Source organism: Chiloscyllium plagiosum, chromosome 34 (assembly GCF_004010195.1).
Source record: "Chiloscyllium plagiosum isolate BGI_BamShark_2017 chromosome 34, ASM401019v2, whole genome shotgun sequence".
NCBI lineage: Eukaryota > Metazoa > Chordata > Chondrichthyes > Orectolobiformes > Hemiscylliidae > Chiloscyllium > Chiloscyllium plagiosum.
In genome coordinates this window covers 8180432-8204986 of record NC_057743.1, presented here as the reverse complement: position 1 = coordinate 8204986, position 24555 = coordinate 8180432, and the positions used below count along the sequence as shown (strand labels likewise).

Sequence of the window (24555 nt, the reverse complement as noted above, 5' to 3'; positions counted from 1 at the left end):
CTCCTTTTCCACCTATCCACTCCACCCTCTGTACCCTGACCTATCACCTTCATCTCCTCCCCCACTCACCTATTGTACTCTATGCTACTTTCTCCCCACCCCACCCTCCTCTAGCTTATCTCTCCACGCTTCAGGCTCTCTGCCTTTATTCCTGATGAAGGGCTTTTGCCCGAAACATCGATTTTGCTGCTTGTCGGATGCTGCCTGAATTGCTGTGCTCTTCCAGCACCACTGATCCAGAATCTGGTTTCCAGCATCTGCAGTCATTGTTTTTATCTCATGTCCTCTAAGAATCAAGTTTCAATAAGATTGCCTCTCATTCCTCTAAACATTGTCATTTTATGCTCACTGCCAGCAAATTCCCTGTTTGACAGGCTATCAAACCTAAACTTTTTTTGTTTGGTACAATGTTACTGTGAAATGCAAAACTAGAAAATTGTTCGATTCACAGGCATCGTTCAAACTGACCATAAAATGAACCAAAATTATTTTTGAATTTGATGTTAGTCTGGTGCATTTTTAATTCTTAGTTTAATATTTATTTCAAGATTTTTTAACAAAATCATTATTTGGAATAGTTTAATTGCCTGTCTCAGTTAGAGATCCTGGCAGTGAACGCACCATGATACCTTAAATAATTAACAGATTATCAGAAGTCCACTATACCACTCCCCCCACCCCCAACACACTCCATTGGTTAAGAAGTGACGTGATGTCGTTTTTAATGAACCAGCTTTAATCCTTGGTCAGTGTGAAGTTAATTTATCCACATTATCTGGATAGCAGTGATACAATGAATATAAACCAGATGTCATGATATCTGTCCATTGCATGGACACCAGGTAAAGACACAACCAGTTTTAAATCTGATGCTCAGTACAGTTCAATAGCCTCCTCACTTCCTAGTCATCATAGTATTTGCAGGTTTATACAAATAGAATTGTTATTCAGAGTGAAATGGCACCTTCAAGAGCAGAATGGAGAATTAAAACATTCAATGATTAATAATAAGCTGCTTGAAATAATTGCTTATGCTTTTATAAAATCATTTTATGTAAGAACGAAAGACTAAAATGATACAAATAGCTAATGGAATCTTTTAGGAATTTCCTTTCTGAGTTTTCTGAATTTTACTGTGTGCCCTGAATTTGTCCTCTGGTTCAAAAGCCTTCTGTCAATGTGAACGGTTACCAGCTGTGTCTAGACTCTCATGGTAACATCTTGCTTAAGTCTGCTGATAACCTTCTCTTCTATTAGGAGATCAACCCCAGCATCTGCAGTCCAGCCACCTACTGAAGATCCACATCCCCAAAAACCATGCTTGTAAAAATTTTCTGCACCCCATCTAAAGTCTTCCATTCTTGGGTGACTTTCTGTGTGGAGTTTGCACATTCTTTCTGTGCCTCTTAGGGTTTCCTCCCACAGAACAAAGATGTGCAGGTTAGGTGAATTGGCCATGCTAAATCGCCCACAGTGTCCACGGTTGTGTAAGTGAGGTGGATTGGCCATGGTAAATCTGGGGTTACTCAGATAGGGTCTTGGGTCTGGGTTTGGGGAGGCTCTTCGGAAGGTTGGTATGGACCCAATGGGCCGAATGGCTCCTTGTGCGCTGTACGGAATCTATGGATATGATGAGGCTGAAACCAGTATTTTTTGAAGGCTCGTCATTACTTCCTTGCTTTTGAACGTTATGGACAAACTTATGAAATCAGTCACTGGTGCAACAATAGGACCATTTATGGAAACTGATGGACTTGTTCTTTACTAAAGCAAACCAATTGTCAACCAATTTTCTGACCAAGTGGAGGAGGTAGGCAGAATATGTACCCATTCTGTTAAAGGAAGAAGTTTTAATTAAAGGGAGCATGGCATGCTTCAGAAACGCTCACTAGTGCCTGGACTTTTGACAATACAGAAACAAAAGGAATGGAGAGGGGACAGGGGAAGATTGACCCCCCCACCATTTTCCCAGCCAAACCTGCCTCTCCTGATCTCTCACTCTTATTTGGAGACCCTGCTGCAGGACACAAGTGCTGCAGAGAAGCAAAGCCTCCCTATGTGTAAAAATTCCAATATTTATACATATATACATAGTTCCATAGACAACCCAAACTGGCACTAAACCAGTCGAGAATAGCATGCTTGTACTGATGCAAATAAATAGGACTCTTTATGACTGAGACAATAAAAATGTTTAACAGTCAATGAAGGTTATTAAATAGAGTCACTATTGTTTTGTAATTAAACTTGGGGTTGTGGTGGCATAGTAATAACATCATTGCATAGTAACAAGAGGCCCCACATAAAACACTGGCAACATGCATTTGAATCCCATCATTGGCAGATGGTGAAATTTTAATTCAATAAAATCTGAAATTGAAAAGCTAGCATAATGACGACTTTGTAATGTTTGTCATAATGTATGGCTCACTCATGTCCTTTGGAGAAGAAAATCTGCCATCCATACATTTTTTGACCTGCATATGATTCCAGATCCACAGCAATGCAGTTGTCTCTTAACCACCCTCATAAATGGCAGAGCAAGTAATTTAGCTCCAGGGCAATTAGAGATGGAAGATAAATGGTGGTCAAGCCAGCAACACTCACATCTTATGAATGTTGAACAAATTTTACAAATTGAAGTCCCACAAACATAAGAAGAGAATGATGCCTTTGATAGACTCAGACAAGACAGATATGTCCAGAATACTAGGAGAATGTCCCTGCTCATCTTTGACTAGTGTCATGTGATTGCCTAACCCTTAACTGACCTCAGTCTCACACTGAGTTTCAAAAGAAAAATGAATTAATTTTATGTACAGATCACAGAGGGTTATACAAGATTGCAATACTGCACCTCCAGGGTATATACAGTGAGGAATGTAATGGGCTAAAAAAATCTCATCATCTAAGCAATAAATAAGAAAGGTTTCCAAGTGCTAAGAATAAGCAAAAGTGCCCATATGCAAAGCTAATCTGCCAATAGTGTAAATACCTGTGAATGGGGTACTCTGATCAGATCATCTCCTGACCATCATTTGTAGCATGCTGGATAAAAAATAGCAGAGTGTGTGCTCCTAATGCAGGAGAATAGGGCACCATCATTATAAATGACCACCATGATCATCTGCACACACGCACACACACAGTTGCATGTGTGCGTATGTGACCATTAACAAAAAAATTCATAGATCCCAAAGTTAAAATATTTAATATTTATGACTACATATATGCGATACTGCCTTAACAAAGAAGGAAACCCTAATACAAATTACAAATTCAGAATATATTGTTGCTGTATAACTGCATCATCTTTCAAGCAACTCATGGGACGAGGAAAGCAGCCCGCAAAAATGAAAATGTAGCCCTTGAACAAAGTAATTTTAACCGCTGAACTACAATCACCCAATTCTGTTCCTATCTAGCTAATCACAGCTTGAAAATGACCTGTGATGGCATCTGTTCCTGCTCTTGCACTCTTACTCCTGGTGTCTCCAACAATTTTCCCTTGGTCTCCTCCTGTTTGTCACCTACATGTTGTTCCTCAGGGACTTAGTGCAGAAAGATGTCAGTTTTCACATATATACTGATGACATTTAATGTTGCCTTTAACTCTACAAAGCCTTGCTCAATTCTTTCACTGTCATTTCAAATTAATGGGAGGTTTGTCTAATGTCACAGTGCTGGGCAAGAAGAAATTTCCTCCAATTAAATTTTGTGGAGTCTAAAACCAATTATTTCGTCCCTGCTTTAAATAATGCCAAGTATTTGCCTTTTACTACATAAAGTGGCAATTCTGCACACTGGTCCCTTACTATACTTTCACCAGTGCTTAGCCCTTCAGTGCTCTGTTCCCTAGCCACTGATTCCATCTGTCCTTACTGTCTGAGGTTGAACCATGGTGTCATATTTGATTCTGGTGAAATTTCCCAACCTCATCTGTGGTATCATTATTACTTATTTTCATATCTATAACTTCATCCATCTCAATACCTGCCTCAGCTAATTTATAGAAACACTAATTCATATCTTTATTGCCTCAGGTTTGACTGTTCCAGACACACCTGGTCAGCAACCTACATTCTTCTCTTTATAATATTGAGGTCATTCCCAAACTCTACAGCCCATGTCCTTACTAAGTTGCTTTCATCAACCATCTCTGACTTGCTGATGCACATTTGCTTCTGATTAAGCAATTTTAAACTTCTCATCCTCATTTTCAAATGCTTCCATGGTCTTAACCCTCCCAACATCTACAGACTCATTCAGCTTTTTAACCCTCTGAGATATCTGCATTTGTCCAATTCCGGCCACATGAGTATCCCAAATTTTAATCACTCCACCTTTGGTGACCATGTCTTCAGCTTCCTTGGTTTTAACCTCTGTAATTCCCTCCCTAAACCTCTTCACCTCTCTATTCTCTGTCCTCCTTTAAGATAAGGCAAGGACTGATTAGGGATAGTCAACTGGGCATGACTTTGTGCGTGGGATATCATGTCTCACAAACTTGATTGAGTTTTTTGAAGAAGTAAAGAGGATTGATACGGGCAGAGCGATAGATGTGATCTATACGGACTTCAGTAAGGCGTTCGACAAGGTTCCCCATGGGAGACTGGTTAGCAAGGTTAGATCAAGTGGAATACAGGGAGAACTAGCCATTTGGATACAGAACTGGCTCAAAGGTAGAAGACAGAGGGTGGTCGTGGAGGGTTGTTTTTCAGGCTGGAGGCCTGTGACCAGTGCAGTGCCACAAGGATCGGTGCTGGGTCCTTTACTTTTTGTAATTTATATAAATGATTTGGAAGCAAGCATAAGAGGTGTAGTTAGTAAGTTTGCAGATGACACCAAAAGTGGAGGTGTAGTGAACAGTGAAGAAGGTTACCTCAGATTACAACAGGATCTTGATCATATGAGCCAATGGGCTGAGAAGTGGCAGATGGAGTTTAATTTAGATAAATGGGAGGTGTTGCATTTTTGGAAAGCAAATCTTAGCAGGACTTATACACTTAATGGCAAGGCCTTGGGAGTGTTGCTGAACAAAGAGACCTTGGAGTGCAGGTTCATAGCTCCTTGAAAGTGGAGTCGCAGGTAGATAAAGAAGGCATTTGGTATGCTTTCCTTTATTGGTCAGAGTATTGAGTACAGGAGTTGGGAGGTCGTGTTGCGGCATAACAAGACATTGGTTAGGCCACTGTTGGAATATTGCGTACAATTCTGGTCTCCTTCCTATTGGAAAGGGTTCAGAAAAGATTTACAAGGATGTTGCCAGGGTTAGAGGATTTGAACTCTGGGGAGAGGCTGGACAGACTGGGGCTGTTTTCCCTGGAGTGTCAAAGGCTGAGGGGTGACCTTTTGGAATTTATAAAATTGAGGGGCATGGATAGGATAAATAGACAAAGTCTTTTCCCTGAAGTCAGGGAGTCCAGAACTAGAAGGCATAGATTTAGGGTGAGAGGGGAAAGATATAAAAGAGACCTACGGGGCAACTTTTTCACACAGAGGGTGGTACATGTATGGAATGAGCTACCAGAAGAAGTGGTGGAGGTTGGTACGATTGCAACATTTAAAAGGCATTTGGATAGGGATATGGGCCGGGTGCTGGCAGGTGGGACTAGATTGGGTTGGGATATCTGGTCGGCATGGACGGGTTGGACTGAAGGGTCTGTTTCCGTGCTGTACATCTCTATGACTCTATGACTATGACATCCTTTAAAATCTACCTCTTTGACCAAGCTTTTGGCCAGCTATTTTACTATCTCCCGATGGGTTTGCTATCAAATGTGACATTCAGTGCAAGTGGTTTAGTAATGTCAGTGAAATAAGTTGTTTTGAGAAGCAATTAATTTGATTAGTCCTTTGAGTTTGAGTTTATAATAAATCCTCTGTCTAACAGACATCTTTCTACCTTAGGCAACCACTCTGAATTTGCAGCTGTGCCGGTTGTTCCAGGTTGCTTCCTGTACAAAATATCGAAGAGAGCAACAGAGCAATGTTTCTGCTACCCAGCACCCCAAACAGGAAACTCACCAAGAATCATGCTGTCCGATATCAACCATTTCTACAAGACGTGCGAGAGAGCGCTATGGAGAAATGGAGGTTTCCTTGAATGTCAGTGCCTTGGTCTCCTTCAAGAGACCATCACGGCAAGAGGAAATCAGATTGTCAGAAGAAATAGTAAGGCAAAATGATTGCATATCTAAGAGATTGACATATTTACAGAACTGTTGCTGTTTTTAACCTATCACAAAAAAACTCAAACATCACGGTAACACTTAGCAAATTTTCAATACATTTGAAATAGATTTATTTTGATAAGATTTATTTTGTCAAGTTTGTCACCTGCCACCTAGAACAGACAAGTCATTCCCAATTGGTCTCAGGCAGAGTTAGACATTCTTGGATCTTATGAATAATATACAACATGACAGGGTAGACAGAAGGATCAGTTTCACACCACCTGCATGATGAGATAACTGCTCTCCAGGAGTCTAACTCCTAAACAAGAAGATAGCAGTCAATCTACTGCCTGTACAGTCACTGAATAACAACATATACTTTTTGGTAAACACTTAAGTTCTCCAAATTCATATGCAAATGTAATCTACTACTTGCAGGATACTGAGGAAACCATTAAAAGTGAAAACTATGGATGCTGTACCAGTAAAACAGTGGCACATGACTCCACAAGTGGTTCTAAGGTACGTGCCATGAAAGATTGTGAATACTTTTTTATCTGAACCCTGCCTTTGACATATGATCCACTGAAAGAGGCAACACAGACAAAACGTTGGTCTCAGTCCATACATTTCACCCAGTGCTTATATTAACGTGAGATTTGTACTTAAAATTATTGTCCCTTTCAGATGCTACTAATCCCTTCAGCAGCTCTCATGAAAACTTACTGATTAATGCAATTAAACAGAGATTCAGTGGGCATGTGCTGAATCGTTTAAGCAATTACTGCAAGAGAGAGCAAGAATGGTGATTAAAGAAGCATGTTCCTTATTCATGCAATATGGGCAAATTACACTTTAAGGAGTTCTTATGATGCATTGATAGTATCTCTACCTTTGGATTAAGAGATCCTGGTTCAAAACCTATCTGTTTGAGAGATGTGTACAGTAATTACATCTCTGAACAGGTTTATTAAAAAACTAGGTTAATAAAAAAATTAAATTACACTTTAACATGTTCTTGAAGAGCAGTGGCAGCATCACTACTCCAGGATCAGGAGGGTTCAAGTCCCACCTGCTCTAGAGTTGTATAATAACATGGTTGTATACATTGATTAGAAAAATAAAGGTAAATTACACTTTAATGGGTAGGGTTTATCACTGAGCTGGGGACCCAGGTTCAAGTCCCATTTGCTCTGAGGTATGTAATAACATGTTTCTGAACATGTTGATTAAACAAAAATTAAACTTTACTATCACCATTCTTTCATTGTTACTGGTGAAATTCCCTTGTTAACAGCACTGTAGGGCTACCTAGACTAAATGATCTGCAGCGGTTTACAAAATTAGCTCACCACCACCTTTTCAAAGTCAACTATAGATTGGCAATAAATGCTGGCCCTGCCCACCATGCCCGCAACCCGTGAACCTTCATTTCTCGTAGAATCCCGACATTGTGCAAGCTATTCAGCCCACCGGGTCCACACTGGCCCTCTAAATAACATCTGTTCCAGGCCCACCTTCTCATGGCTAACCCACCTAGCCTGCACATCCGTGGACACTACAGGCATTTTAGCATAGCCAATCCACCTAACCGACATATCTTTAGACTAGGGGAGGAAACCCATACAGATACAAAGAGAATGTGGAAACACCACACAGACAGTAGCCCGAGGGTAGAATTGAACCCCAGTTCCTAGCGCTATGAGGCAGCAGTGCTAACCACTGAGCCACCCTTTTTGCCATAAATGCGTTTGAATAAGCCTTGGTAATTGTAATGTGTTACAGAAAGATAAAGGATGTTCATGTAAGATTTTACCAAAAAAATGAATCTGGTCTGATGGTTGCAGACAATGTCCTGAATTTTTGGTCTCACATTGGTAGTACATGAGAGTTCAAATCTTATTCCTGAAAAATTCTCCAGAAGGTCCAATCTTCATTTGGGTTGGAATGCAATGGGAGTCATATCTATTGCACTAAAAATAGGTCACAAGCAGACACAGGGACTGCCTTGCCTTGGTGCTCCAGCACTTTGTTCCAGTGGGTGAGAAAGAATAAAACAAGTGCAACCCTCACCCTTCCACACAGTCCCCATACCTCATCTTCGCCAATCCATGCAACCTCCTGCACTACCCATCCCTCATGACCTTTTATAATCCTAATGCAAACCAACCAATGGGTGGCACAGTGGCTCAGTGGTTAGCACTGCTGTCTCACAGAGCCAGGGATTCCCCCCTTGGGCAACTGTTTGCATGGAGGTTGCACATTCTCCCCGTGTCTGCTTGGGATTCCTCCAAGTGCTCCAGTTTCCTCCCACAATCCAAAGATGTGCAGGTCATGTGGATTGGTCATGCTAAATTGCCTATAGTTATAGGTGCATTGGTCGGGGTAAATATAGGGTAGGGGAATGGGTCTGGGTGGGTTACTCTTCAGAGGGTCAGTGTGGACTTGTTGGGCCAAAGGTCCTGTTTCCATACTGTAGGGAATCTAATCTAATCTAAAACTGTTGTACTCATCCACACGGCCTAACATACTATCCAAGTCAACTTATATCTCTCTACATACCACATCCTTCCATGTAAACCTATTCTCTTCTGTTCATTCTCATGTCCCTACATAGTCTCCATGCTAATTTAATAATAATACTCAGTGAGATCTCCCCAACACTCTCGCTGTATATCACATCCCACTGTGACAACAATAGATTGTGAAATCAGTCATGCAATGCTAATCCCATAATGATATCCCTCAGGCAAAGTAAATTACAAGTATTGAAATTTTTAGCATTGCAGTTTTTTTTCAAATGGCAAGATGCTTAATTACCTTAACAACTTGACAGCTCCATTGATTGCTTGCATGACTTGAAGTGTCAGGTCAATATGTTTAGTACAGTACAGAGCCCCTTCCCAATAAATATGAGATTTAGCAATCTCTGATATCCATCAGTACATACACAAGTAATTATGATTTTATCCCCTTTAGAAGAATCAGCACATTGTTGCTAAACATGATTATTGGCAATAGCTTCTAGACTCTCAGAAGTGAATCCCAAGTATCCTGAACAGGTTAGAAACATCACTGTAAACACCTTCCATGCACTCATTCTTCCTGTAATCTACTAATTGTACTTTCAAATAGAAGCCAAGGTTGCTGGAATGACTCCTCAAACACCCAATAAAATGTAGATTAAACTACTGTCTACTTGCTTACACTTTTAGGTCCAATCAAAAGACCTGGAGCCATTTGAAAAATCTTTAGAAGACTGTCCATTCTCTTCATTGACATTAGTGCGAAAGAAAGCTATACGTAATAAAGGGATCAGGTCAGGAGCTTACAGGAGTTCTACCTTCAAGAGACAATTCCAACAAGCACTAGCAGATGGCTGTAAGTACAAACATTTGTTTTTACAGAACTGGATGTTAGACAGTTTAAAGTAGGGGCATCTAGAAGGATGTTCATTATTCCTTTAAGGATCAGATCGTAGTTCTCTGGCAAATAGCAAGTTGCATCATATTCTTTGGCGGACTCCTCACTGCAAGGTTCAGCAAGACTTCTTGATGTAACAAACTAAATGTGCCTCACTACCTTCCTTGCCCCTATGGTGTCCCTTTTATCCAATTCATGTCCCATTTTACCATGTGTCATTCCTGGAACAACTTGACACTTCCCAATATCTGCCAAAAGACCAGCATCTTTTGTACCTGCGCCATCTTTGCAAGGCCAATGTGCATCCAGACAAGATTGGCAATCTTGTGCTGCCCCTCACCAATAGCATATTGGCACAGCAACCATTAAGCCACGATGCTCATAGCACCTAGCTGACATGGCCAACACTCCCTCATAAGTAAAACACCATTTTCACACTTGTTGTCGTTTAACCAGACTATGCAGTTTACCTGCCAATATAAATACCCTCTGTACATGACCACCACTGTTCCCCAATGACCACTAGCGATCCACAACCTGTCGAATAGGAGAACATCATATACAGGTAAGCAGACATGAACTTGTATTTACAGCCACCAAAAGGGAGCACAAACAGAATTCACAGAGGCTGCAGTTTGTCCCTACAATACAAACCAACTGCTGGTATCATGATCAATGACATTCCATTTTCACCAGCTCTGATCTACCAGAACCAGGTGCAGTTAGGGTCTTTTGGGTTTGAGGTGTCTGAATAGCTGAATTCTATCATTGACAAGTAGAGCATCAGGCTCTCCAATGTCTTTGTCCTGTTACTATGAAGAATACTCCTATTCCACTCCCCAACCAGTTTCTTATGATCCAGCACATTGTCTCGTTGCCTGCTCCAATTGTGTAAAGCACAGCGTGGCAGGATAATGTAGCAAACTCTGCCGCAGGTTATATTAGAGGGACCCCCCCCCCCCCCCCAAGACTGGTCTAAGCATTGGGACTGCATCTTTAGTTGGCCTATTTTCTGCTCCACTATGGCCTTAGCTGAAGAGTGCACAGCATCACATCAGACAACAAGACATGGGAGCAGAAATTAGGCCATTTGGCACATCAAGTTTGCTCCGCCATTTGATTATGGCTGATAGGTTTTTCAACCCATTTCCTGCTTTCACCCCGTAACCTTTGATCCCCTTGGCAATCATGAACTTATCTATTCTCTGTTTTAAATATACTCAATGACCTGACTTTCACAGCCTTCTGTGACAATGAATTCCACAGATTCACCACTCTCTGACTAAAGATGTTTCTCCTTATCTCATTCTAAAGCGTCATCCCTTTACTCTAAGGCTGTGCCCTCAGGGCCTTGCCTGTCTAGCCCATGGAAACATCTTCCCAATGTCCACTCTGTATTCTCTAAGTTTCAATCAAACATCCCTCATAAGTTAAGCCTTTCATTCCTGGGATCATTCTCATGTACCTCCTCTGGACCCCCTCCACATCCTTCCTGAGGTATGGGACCCAGATTGTCCAGTAGGAAGCCTCTGTCCCACCATAACCAGCCTTGTAAAGCACTTGGACCATCAAGTACATCAGATACTTGAGAGGATATAGGAGTGGTAGCAACTGCCAGTGTAACAGGCACACATTTCTAGATCACCTGGAAATTAACCAGCCTGCTCCTGTGGGCAACCAGCTGTGTTCCTGAATGTTACTGTCAAGGCTACACCTCAACATTGAGAAGCAAAATGAAATTGTATGATCTTGCACAGATGGCATCAGTCACTGTCCCGATGCATTTATAGAATCATACAGTGTGGAAGTAGGCCATTCAACACATCCATTCCACACTGACCCTCTGAAGGACATACCACCCAGACTCACCATATCCTGTAACCATGCATTTCCCATGGCTAACCCATCTAACCTGCATATCCCTGGACATGAGGAAATTTAGTATTGCCAATCTACCTAACCTGCACATCTATGTACTGTGGGAAGAAACCAGAGCACTCAGAGGAAATTCACACAGACACAGGGAGAACGTGTACACTTCACACAGCAAGATGCTGGAATTGAACTCAGGTCCTTGGCGCTGTGAGGCAGCAATGCTAAGCACTGAGCCACTGTCCCACCCCAAAGGTATAAATGAATGCATGATTGAGAGATCCCACACTGATCCCTGGAAGGAGCCAGTTGCATAGAAATTCAAAGTTTCTGTCACCTTCTCACCCACCAGAACACGATATCTTCTCACTCCTTCAATCCTCAGGTCTCACTCCAGTCAATGAAGTCAGGCCAAAAAGCTCTGGTCCTCTTGTGACAGTGACCTCTCCCTGTGCGAAGAGCTCCTTAACCTCTACAGTAGCCTGCTTACGCTTCTGGGGTTTGCCATTGGTCCAGGTTCTACTTCTTAGGAAGACAGTCACAGTGGCCAAGATCCTACTAGAGGAGGGCTGTAGGATTGTTGGCTGAAATGACCTATATTGGAAACATAAGGAGCAAAAGTCAGGTCATAGAGATGTACAGCATGGAAACAGACCCTTCAGTCCAACCCGTCCATGCCGACCAGATATCCCAACCCAATCTAGTCCCACCTGCCAGCACCCGGCCCATATCCCTCCAAACCCTTCCTATTCATATACCCATCCAAATGCCTCTTAAATGTTGCAATTGTGCCAGCCTCCATCACATCCTCTGGCAGCTCATTCCATACACGTACCACCCTCTGCGTGAAAAAGTTGCCCCTTAGGTCTCTTTTATATCTTTCCCCTCTCACCCTAAACCTATGCCCTCTAGTTCTGGACTCCCCGACCCTAGGGAAAAGACTTTGTCTATTTATCCTATCTCTGCCCCTCATAATTTTGTAAACCTCTATAAGGTCCCCCCTCAGCTCCAGGGAAAACAGCCCCAGCCTGTTCAGCCTCTCCCTATAGTTCAGATCCTCCAACCCTGACTTATACTTAAGGTCCTAGGGAGTATTGCTGAACAAAGAGACCTTGAAGTGCAGGTTCATAGCTCCTTGAAAGTGGAGTCGCAGGTAGATAGGATAGTGAAGAAGGCGTTTGGTATGCTTTCCTTTATTGGTCAGAGTATTTAGTACAGGAGTTGGGAGGTCATGTTGCGGCATAACAAGACATTGGTTAGGCCACTGTTGGAATATTGCATGCAATTCTGGTCTCCTTCCTATCGGAAAGATGTTGTGAAACTTGAAAGGGTTCAGAAAAGATTTACAAGCATGTTGCCAGGTCTTGGGCAAAATATTTATAATATACCCTGGAAGTGAGCACTGAACACTCTCCTCATATAATGTGACATGCTGCTCCCCAATAATGAAGGCCATGTCTTCCCCATTCATTCAATCAACTTCAACCCTCAGTATGTGCCATCATCTCACTCGCTAATAAGTATTATAATCCTTCAAGGAAATTCCATGTTACTAGTCTTGGGTTCTGTGGGTTCTTGATGAACCCGATCCCAGAGTTGTATCGCTGGCTATATTTTGGCAGATGTTTCCATGAGGCAGAAACATTTTTCAGCATGTGCACCAACTTGGTAAATGTGCCATGCCAACTGAAGGACTGGCATATTACATTAAGGAAAGTGCCTGCTCTACTCCATCCTCTTATATATCCTCCTCATTTAACTTTTCATTGCATTCAGTACAGACCATAGTTAAACTTACACGACAGATAATTCAGCAATGTTCTGAGTTCCCACAGCACCTTTGGAAGTTGCATGATTAATGTTTCGCTTTTGGCCAGCACTGGCTTCTTTTCAAGTCATTTTTGCGAACTTCATCATTGAGATGCAAATATTTAATTTACAAAGACAAGTGGCATAGTGCCAATTACCTTGCTGCAGCATTTGAACCCTAAACATGTTCACTCTGCATGCACAGCAAATGGACAATAAAATGATTGCAAATTAAATGTAGCTGGAGTTTGAAATCAAGTGCTTTAGTATTTGCCCCTTTAATGTCCTATTGTACACAAGATGTGGATCCAGCGCTAATTTTCTCCTACGTATGAAAAGTATTGTGAGATTTTCCATAGAGTTGCAAGAGATTTCTCTTCCTTAAACAGAGGACTGATGATGCCGATTCTTTTCTTTCTGAAACAGTAATGGTTTGCCAGAATTATAGATAATTCTCAAGTTTCTGATAATCAATTTTATTACTCAATCTGATGTTTATTCCTGACAAATGGCTCGACAGTTTTCAGCATCTATCCTTTCAACATATTTTGAAGATGGGTATCATGTAATTCCATTTTAAAACTATCAGTTTACTTATAAAATTTATATAACATTTGTCAGCTCGTTCATAACGTTTCAACATCTCTCACCCCTTGTTTCTTTGTTTCTGAACTGTAGATGGAACTAGCCAATTATCAAACCATCAGAGATAATCTCATTTACCATTTAGTCGCATTAACATTTTTTATGGTCCTCATCTCATTCTAGTCTGCTTACTTTACACACTTTTATTTCAGATCCTCTTTGCTCCTCTGATCATCATTTAATGTGATTCTGTTTAATTCTATATTCACCCACTAGTTCTTCAGGCAATGGGATCAGAAATCCTTTATTCATCAAACTCTAAAATCCTTGTTTGAAATACTGTTTACCTGAAGCTAGATTAACTAAAAAAAGTTGTGAATCAAAAAGTGGCAATGGAAAATTATTAACCAATGTAATTCCAGGCCCCAGCCACAAAGGCCAGCAATGATTTTCAGCAAAGTCTTTTCTCACTTCCATCCTGAGACCATTAATCCCAGTTTTGAATTAATCATTAACCCCCCCCACCCCCTCCTCTTTTTCTTAGTTAACTTCTGCGTGTTTTGGTTTTACAATTCGCTGCAATTGACCATTTTCCCTTTGGATTTAATCCCTAAAATGATTTTCTACTTTTGGTCAAACGTTTCCCGCTTCTACTCTTTTTTCTTTCTCAAAATTACTTTGACAATACCTTTACAAAATTGTTATGCAGCACAGAAACATGTTTAAGTCAATAATTATAATCTGTATGTTTAATTGTATAACTAGTTTTCATACAGAAAAATACTTGTGTTACAGGGTAAGTTTGGAATTTTTATAACACAGAAGGGGGTCTTTGAAACAAAAGATGCTGAGATACCTTGATCTAAATAGTAGATATGATTAATAATGAGAAGGAACTTAATGAGATATGAAGGAATAAAACAAAAGAACTGCAGCTGCTGGAGATCTGAACCAAAAATATAAAGATCTGGAGAAACTCAGCAGGTCCGGCAGCATCTGTAAGTGAAAAGTAGTTACGCTTTCGAGTCTAGTGACTCTTTGTCAGTCAGTTCTGGACTAGGAGACACATACAAATTTATGGAAACTGCCTTTTTTATTATGATCACAAATAGTAATTACAGAGAGCCAAAATTGGAAGGACAAAAGTAGGTTTGTGCAATGCCCGCACTTGTTCTAGGTGAAGTTGCAACATGTAAAGTTGGTACTCAAACCTCGGCTTCTATGTGCACTCAGCAGGGAACCCAGCAGTGTTGTGCTATTTCTGTTTAATTCATTCACAGGATGAGAGCATTGCTACCTAGGCCAGCTAATATTGCACCTCCCTAATTGCCCAGAAGATATTTAAAAGTCAACCATATTGCTGTGGGTCTGGAGCTATATGTAGGCCAGACCAGGTAAGGATGGCAAATTCCTTCCGGAAAGGACATTGGTGAACCAAATGGGTTTTCTCCTGATAATCAACAATGGAATTATGGTCATCATTAGACTCTTAATTCCAGATAAATAGTGATAATACCATTACACCATTACCTCCCACTAGTATCCACCTATATTAGCGTATAGTGCAGCTAACCTTCAGTCTTAGAGGCAGGCTGTCTCATTTAAAGGGAAATTGTACTTGAATAACCGGGATTTGCTGGTGAATACTATTTCTGCAATGGCAAACCAGGACAGAGATATGACAATGCAGGTCTTGGTGGTGATGGTGGTGGTAGACAGGAAAAAAGATATGATTCTGTAGGGGCAGGACGCCCTCAAGAACAATCATCAAAATGGATTGAAAAAATGTTGTCAGAGATTGTAATTCCAGGCATCTAGCTCCAAGGATCTGGTAGCAATGCCACAAGATATCTTATATGGATGGTTAAGGACAATGAACGCATATCCTGAAAACTCCTAAGCTATGCATCACCAGCGTCTCTCACTGCTCAATTCACCACATCCATATCACTCACTGATCAGTAGCCCTGAGCATAGGTTTCACACCTAACATCCATAAACTCCACAGGTGCACACATGCCTCAGCTTTCAGACACTCCACCTTTTGCTGCCTCCACTTACATATTGCCTATCACCTGAACACAGTACACGTTGACATTCTTCACTCTGTTCTGCAGAATAAGATGAAGGAAGTGAAGAAAGACAGTAGAAGGGAATGGAGTATAGCTAACAGGGACAAAGATGCCTGCACCTCCTCAGCCCTGTGGAAGATCTGGTTCTCCAAATCTTGGACCATGAGGTATCTGGCAACACTAAGAAACATTCATGATGATATGTTTCTACCATATGTCCCCTTTCAACACCCGGTTCACCCTCACCTTGCCATCTGGCACTTTGTGCAAGGTGCTGATTGTGTCACAATTAACATTTTGCTTTCCACTCTGCCTCCCTTCCCTCACATGACCTTCCCCTTCTAATTTTCTGCTTTCATACATGCATTACTGCCACCTGACCAACTACAGCAGTTCAAATAACTCAAGTAAAAGCAGTGCAACTCCATTAAAGAAGCATTGTCACTTGAACTTGGGGCAGATGACAGCAGAATGATAATATCATCAATGGGCTAATAATCCAAAAGTCCAGCCTAATGCTCATGAAATGTGAATGCAGTTAATAAATCTGGAATTGAAACTACCATTGAATATCTGGAAAACCCACCTGGTTCACTAATGGCTATTAGGAAAGAAAATCTGCCTTCCACACTTGAGCTGGCCTCCATTTGACTCTAGACAACAACAAAGTGGTTGCCTCTTAACTGCACTCTGAAATGGACTAGCATGCCACTCAGTTCAAGGCCAAGAGATTGACAACAAATGTTCGCCTTGCCAGTGGCATCCACATCTTATGAAAGAATAAAGCAAAAAGGAAGACATTCACTGCCCACCAGCTCAATTACTGCAACACTCGGTCATAGTTGGGGTCAGCACATGTACAATTGGGCTGCAACTAGGAAAATGGTAAAAGATGGTTCCCATTTCAGCCTTCTACAATGTAATATTTCTGATGACTTTTACTGCAAAGGTCTCAGATGAAGACCTTGCTGGTGTGTCGTACAGGAGAACGCCGACAGGTATACATACTGAGATGGCTGGGTACAACGGCTGGCCTGCCAAAAAGCTTCCTGTCAAGGGGTATGAAGGTATCCAGTTCCAAAATTAAATAATGCTAATGGGGACCATTAGTAGATGACAATGGGTTGTAAGTTGTAGCAGCCCTTATGATGACCAGGCCTGGTGTGTGGCGGGGAAAAATCAAGGACTGCAGATGCTGGAAACCAGATTCTAGAAACTGCTGGAAAAGCACAGCAGTTCAGGCAGCATCCGAGGAGCAGGAAAATTAACGTTTCGGGCAAAAGCCCTTCATCAGGAATAGAGGCAGAGTGCCTGCAGGGTGGAGAGATAAATATAAGGAGGATGGGAGTGGGGGAAGGTAGCAAAGAGTACAGTAGGTGAATGGGGGTGGGGATGAAGGTGATAGGTCAGAGAGGAGGGTGGAGTGGACAGGTGGAAAGGAAGATAGGCAGGTAGGACAAGTCTTGGGGACAGTGCTGAACTGGAAATTTGGAACTGGGGTGAGGTGGGGGAAGGGGAAATGAGGAAACTGGTGAAGTCCACATTGATGCCCTGAAGTTGAAGTGTTCCGAGGCGGAAGATGAGGCGTTCTTCCTCTAGGTGTCGAGTGATGAGGGAGCGGCGGTGAAGGAGGCCCAGGACCTCCATGTCCTCAGCTGAGTGGGAGGGGGAGTTGAAATGTTGGGCCACAGGGCGGTGTTGTTGATTGGTGCGGGTGTCCCGGAGATGTTCCTGAAAGCACTCCGCTAGGAGGCGTCCAGTCTCCCCAATGTAGAGGAGACCGCATCGGGAGCAATGGATACAATAAATGATATTGGTGGATGTGCAGGTAAAACTTTGATTGATGTGGAAGGCTCCTTTGGGCCTTGGATGGAGGTGAAGGAGGAGGTGTGGGCGCAGGTTTTACAATTCCTACGCTGGCAGGAGAAGGTGCCAGGACGGTTGGGTGGGTTGTTGGGGGGCGTGGACCTGACCAAGTAGTCACAGAGGGGATGGTCTTTGAGGAAGGCGGAAAGGGGTGGGGACGAAATATATCTCTAGTGGTGGGGTCCATTTGGAGGTGGTGGAAATGTTGTCGGGTGATTTGGTTTATGCGAAGGTTGGTAGGGTGGAAGGTGAGCACCAGGGGGGTTCTGTCCTTGTTACAGTTGGAGGGGTGGGGTATGAGGACGGAGGTGCGGGATGTGGACGAGATGCATTGGAGGGCATCTCTGACCACGTGGGAAGGGAAATTGCGGTCTCTAAAGAAAGAGGCCATCTGGTGTGTTCTGTGGTGGAACTGGTCCTCCTGGGAGCAGATACGGCAGAGGCGGAGGAATTGGGAATACGGGATGGCATTTTTGCAGGAGGTAGGGTGGGAAGAGGTGTAATCCAGGTAGCTGTGGGAGTCGGTGGGTTTGTAAAAAATGTCAGTGTCAAGTTGGTCATCATTAATGGAGATGGAGAGGTCCAGGAAAGAGAGGAAGGTGTCAGAGATGGTCCAGGTAAATTTAAGGTCAGGGTGGAATGTGTTGGTGAAGTTGATGAATTGCTCAACCTCCACATGTGAGCACGAGGTGGCGCCAATGCAGTCATCAATGTAGTGGAGGAAGAGGTGTGGAGTGGTGCCGGTGTAACTACGGAGTTAAGGACATGGAAGAAGGTGCTCAGGCCCTAAAATTATTGAACCCAATATTGAGTCCAAAAGACTGCAGGATTCCAAGCAGAAAATGAGGTGTTGTTCTTCCAGATTGCACTGCAGCAAGACTAAGACAAAGACATTAGCCTAGGAAGATGATGATATGTTGAAATAGCAGGCAACCGGAAGCTCAGAGTCATTTTTGCAAACAGAATGTGGGTGTTATGCAAAGCAGTCGTCCAGTCTGTGCTTTGTCTCTCCATTGTAGAGGAGACCTCATTGTGAGCAGTGAATGCAGTAGACTAGATTGAGTGAAGTGCAGGTAAATCACTGCTTCACCTGGAAGGTATATCTGGGGTCTTGGATAGTGAGGAGAGAGAAAGTAAACAGGCAGGTGTTACATTTTCTGCAATTGCATGGGAAGATCTGTGGGGGTATGGGGAGATGTTGGGAGTGGAAGATGAATGGACCAAGATGTCCTGTAGAGAATTGTCCCTGCTGAAGGCTGTCAGTGAAGGAGAGGGGAACATGTGTTTGGTGATGCCATCCTGCTGGAGGTGGCGGAAATGGCTGCTAATGATCCTTTAGACATAGTTGCTGATGGATGGTATTCTATCACTTTTATAGGAGGGAAGAGAGGGGATGAGGACTGAAGTGCAGGAGATGGGTTGGATAAGGCTGAGGTCCTTGTCAACCACAGTGGTAGGGAATCCTCGGGTGAGGAAGAAGATGGATTTTTCGGAAGCCCCATTGTCTAGGTTGGCATCATCGGAACAGATATGATGGAGACAGAGGAACTGGGGGAATGGAATAGAGTCATCACAGGAAGCAGGGAGTGAGGATGTATAGTCAAGGTAACTCTGGGAGTTGGTGGATTTATAATGGATGTTGATGGCCAGTTTGTTCCCAGAAATGGAAACAGATGTTGAGGAAGAGAAGGGAGGAGCCAAAGATGGACCTGATGGAGATGAGGGCAGTGTGAAGATTGGAAGCAAAGTTAGTTGATTTTTCCAATTCTGATTGGGAGTGGGAATCAGCACCAATAATGTAATCTATGTACCAGAGAAAGAGTTGTGGTGGGAGCCAGAGTAGGACTGCAGTAAGGAATGTTCCATGTAATCCACAAAGAGACAGGCGTAACCGGACCCATGTGGGTATCCATGGACACCTCTTGGACCTGAGGAAAGTGGGAGGAGCTAAAGGAGCAGAGGAGTGTGGTGGTGAATGGGGAATGGTTCAGGCCATTTTTCCAGAAAGAATGGAGAACCATGAGACTATCCTGATGGGGGGGGGGGGGGGGGTGGACATATAAATGGATTGCATGTCCATGATAAAGAAGCAATAGCTGAGGCCCACAAACTGGAAATTCTGAAACTGATGTTAAGAATCAGGAGAATCCCAGATGTAAATAGGAAGAGACTAGACAAGAGGAGACAAAAAATGAGTCGAGGTAAATAGAGATGAGTTCTGTTGGGCAGGAGCAGGCAGAAACAATGGGTCTGACCGGGCAGAACTGTTTGTGGATTTTGGGAAGGCGGTAAAAGTAGGCTCTGCGGATTTGGGAGGGCTATGAGCTTGGAGTTAGTAGTGGGATGATCATCGGATGAAATGAGATTAGTGACTGTTGTGGGCACAATGGCCTGGTGTTCCACGTAGGGTTATGGTCTGGGAGAGATAGGAGGGGGGATCTGCAATGTAGGGGGCAGTATGCTAAAGAACAGCACCATTCTTGTCAGCAAGCTTGATTACAAAGTCAGAGTTGGATCTGAGAGCATGAAGTGCAGTCAGTTCAGAGGGAGATAAGTTGAAATGAATGAGGGGGGAGTGCAGAGAAATTGCAGTGACCAGTGTCAAGTTGACAGTTCTCGATTAAGCATTTCAGATTATTTTTAGACAGTTGAAAATTGCACAAGTTCTTCAAAGCTACCTGTTCTGCAATTTGGGTGCCTGCCCCTTAAAGTAACATGAGCGCTAGGCCCCTCTTGGAATTGAACACTTGATCTTTAGTGATATGAAATTTGCTGAAAGGAGTTATGAGGCTGAAGTCTGGTAAATGGGCATCTCATCAGCTGGTAGGGCTGTGTGACATTATGATAGAACAGATTCAGTTTCTTCTGGAACATATAGGGGTGCGCAAACAAGCATCTGACTGTACCAGAATTGAGTGGCTGCACAGAGTGGATCAACTTCAGTAAGTGGTGCTAGTGAATTTTGGTCTAAAACTCTCTAACCTACCACCTAAATAGTTTATTTGAGCAGAGTCAATATAGAAATGAAATATTCTTCTTTCTGACCTGATCCTCATAAATGAAATTGGTGCAGTCAGAATTGATCACAAAACTTGCACGCTCCCCAGCCTAGTTCAATCTGGTGGTTTTCCAACTTGTGCTTTATTGAATATATGTTTAAAATAGATGTTTGAAAGTTGTTCATTTTTAAAATTAAGATTAGATCTGAAAAAAAGACATAGCTCAAACAATGTTAACACGGAATCTGAAATGCAATTTATGTTTTATATTCTCACAGATAGTTGCAGCCTGGGAGATGAACTCATGGAATCCTGGAAAGCACTTGCACCACTGCAACATGAAGAAGTATTAATGGATACAGTTTGGGCCAGCGCTGGACTACCTAGGTTAGTATGTCATGACAGTATAGTAGTAGTTTTTCTAAAGATTAGCTTTTTCAAATAAGAAATATATGGTATGTCTTCTTGAAATGATTAAGTGGCTATAAATCCAAGCAGTTTCTGTAAATAGCAGTTGCAGAAATGATCTCAATGGATTCCATGGTGAAATAAAAATTCCCGCACAAGTATAAAATGCTTACTTTAGTCATGTATTCTGTTCAGGCAGTTAAGAGTGCAATTAATTAGCATCTGGCTTGTTGAAGATGAGATGAAGCCAGTAGTCTAGTTTATACTAATGGGGTAGGCACTACATAGACCTGACAATTTTAAATAAGCCTGGGATTTCCCATTTTTGAATGATGTATGGGGAACAAGAGATCTAGGTGGCGACTAATTTGTCATTAAGAGCTCACAGACATGCATTGGTGAGTTTTTATTCCTTTTGAGGCATCTTGTCAGGCTGAGGACCACTGATTGAGGCCTACAATGGAGGGGATCCAATGGAGAGAAGGTTTCTCTTCTTCCTGTGGGGTAGAGGATGCGAGGAAAAGATCGGTCAGGGAAATTGGAGGCAAAGACAGGGAATTGGCTTTCAGACACTACCCATATGCCCACTTTCCATACCTCTGACTGCCACTAGGTTGGGGCAATTGAAGACCCGCCCCAATCTTGATATGAAGGTTGCCATGTTGGGAATCTAGCCACCCTTCTTGTAATTGGAGTATAGTGAATTGTTGCCCTTAATTTGCTATTAATTGATCACTAAAGGGTCTTAATTGCTGGCAAGTTGAGAAAGTAGCCCATGGACATTTCTTACCCAACATTTAAATGCAAAGGTAGTAAGAATGGGGCAGTTTCTCTCCAGGACAAACTCACCCAGTTATTTTCCCTTCCCTGCACCTCCCTTACCACCTCTATGGAAGGGAAGATTCCATTTTATGTTGCAGTTTGACCAGAAACTCAACTGGACTTGCCACATAATCAATCACTACAAGGGCTGGTCAGACTAGGAATACGGTGGCATGTAACTCATCTCCTGACTCCCCAAACCCTGTGCACCATCCACAAGTCACAACTCAGGCATGTGATGGAATACCCCCCAACTTGCCTGGATGGGTGCAGCTCAAGAATCTTGACACCATACAGGACAAAGCAGTTCACTTGTCTGGCACCACATCCACAAATGTCCACTCGCATCACCACTGATGCTCAATAGCAGCAATATGTACTATCTACAAGATTCACCACAGAAATTCACCAAATCATGACCACTTTCATCTCGAAGGGCAAGCAGAGACATGGGAACACCATCCATGGGAACTGCAAGTTCACCATCCTGACTTGGAAATATATTGCCGTTTCTTCACTGTTACTGGGTCAAAATTCTGGAATTCCCTCCCTGACAGTATTGTGGGTCAACCCACAGCACATCGCCTGTAGCAGACCAAGAAGGCAGCTCACTACCACCTTCTCAAGGCAACCAGAGACAGGCAATAAATGCTGGCTCAGCTAGTGATGCCCATGTCCCACAAATTAATATTAAAAAAAAGCAATTATATTTTAAATACTGAACTTCTGGGTGTGGCCTGCAAGTGCCCTATTAGAACTTTTTTTTACTAAATCAAGTTATGTTCAAGGTGACCCAGCATTTGCAGGTGGAATTTCAAACAGGGCTCAGTATCTTATTTGAATATGTACAGTGCTTAATACGTCATCAGGTGGAACACCTGAGTGCTGCGTTTTTTTGGAGAATGCCAATTTATTGGACATTGTGCAATCACAATATTTAATTGTACCATTGGTTAAGTCATGTTTTTATGTTGCTCTGTCTCTCTTCTCTTTTCCTTTATTCTTTTCCTCCTTAAACCTTTTGTTTCTTCCATTTCTCTTTTGTTTCAAGCTTATGTAGAAATAGCACAGACATGACAGAGGAAATGTCTGCTTCTGGTACTGTAACTGTTCCATGATCCTGGGTGCAAGGTGTAAGACATATGGCATGGTGTGATGGAGGAACTATCTGCTACCAATTGCAGACATTGCTAGGAATACGTGACTGAGCAGTTCCCATTCAACCCTTCTTCCACCTTCCCAATTATATCATCAGATAGCTTATCTCATTTTCTAGGCCTGCTGCTTGACTGTGTTTCTATCTGTTTCATCTTATGGGCTGAATTTTATGTTCCTCCCAGGGGTAGATGCTCCTCCCACTGCTACCAGGATTGCACTTGCATCAGGTGAAGGCTAACACCAAATGTCCAGCTTGTCACATTTAACTGAGTGGACTGATGTCTGGACCAGGAGTTGGGAGATGCCTTCTTCATGGACCCCCTGTGCTACTGGAGGCCTCCCACAGGGTTAACCTCCGCCTCCACATCATTCATTCCTTGTTCACCCCAGACCCCACCTGACAGCCTGTCAGCCTGACTGTAACTACACCCTGATTTTGCCTTTCTCTGTTGCAAATCACACTCTTGGGGACTGCTTCTGGTCTCAGCAGTTGTCACTGCTCTCGACAACACTGTTGGACCAGAGATCTATCAGCTGAATCTTGGAGCTGGGAGTTCATCCCTGATAGAATGGAAGGCCCGATTCAAGCCAGTTAACGGCTTGCCAGATTAATCCCCCATCATAAAATGCAGCTCTATGTTAGTAATAAAAATCTGTCTTAGGTTTGTAAGCATTTATCTTCTATAACAGTAAACAGGTCAGATAATCAGATTTTTTCAAATTTAAATATTACTGCATAGAAACTTGTTTATGAAGGCTGTATCCAACAAAATAACTTAATGGATTAACATAATTGCATTATTGTAAAATGTTTGACTATTTCTTTAAACCTCTATCTTGGATATTAGGAACTTCATTTGTTGAGGAGAAATTGGGAGATTGGAAATTTCAGAACACTTTGAGTTATTTGTAAAAATCAATAATACAATAGTGATCAGATTATATAATATGTTAAGTGTGGCACAAAGTGAATAAGACACAAGGATAGAGTAAGGTATAGAGTTGATGTAGATCTTATCCTTCCTTTTACCTATCATCGGTACAGACATGGGCCACAACCTTTGGCTCCCCCTTCAGAATGTCTTGCAGTTACTCAGTGATGATGAGGTAACATTGCATCCTGGTGCCAAGTCTGGAGGTGCTATTCTTGAAGATCTTAGCTTTGCAGACAATTTAGTGTCTTCAACTGCTGTACTATATCCATAACATGGTTTTCCAGTTGTTGCAGCTGGATAACTGCCTTGACCACTTGACATCATATCGCACATTTCTTAAAGTATTTCTTTCTGTTTACTTCCTCTAATTTAAAAAGTACTAATTATATACCAGGGATCCCGTGTTATTCCTTGTACTGTAAACATTTTT

General features: G+C 42.4%; 1 protein-coding gene across 4 annotated transcripts in view; it reads left to right on the top strand.

Moving 5' to 3' along the window:
• The window catches only part of sh2d5 (SH2 domain containing 5), an 88908-nt gene that overhangs the window by 45803 nt on the left and 18550 nt on the right, over positions 1 to 24555 (top strand). For 3 of the 4 annotated variants that reach the window (XM_043675547.1, XM_043675546.1, XM_043675548.1), the window contains 4 exons: positions 5911 to 6174; positions 6615 to 6698; positions 9392 to 9557; positions 21081 to 21189. In XM_043675547.1, the coding sequence (XP_043531482.1) occupies positions 5911 to 6174; positions 6615 to 6698; positions 9392 to 9557; positions 21081 to 21189 (623 nt within the window). Of the gene's footprint in view, positions 1 to 5910; positions 6175 to 6614; positions 6699 to 9391; positions 9558 to 21080; positions 21190 to 23372; positions 23800 to 24555 lie in introns of those variants that run through there. The other variant, XM_043675549.1, reaches the window with a different exon arrangement.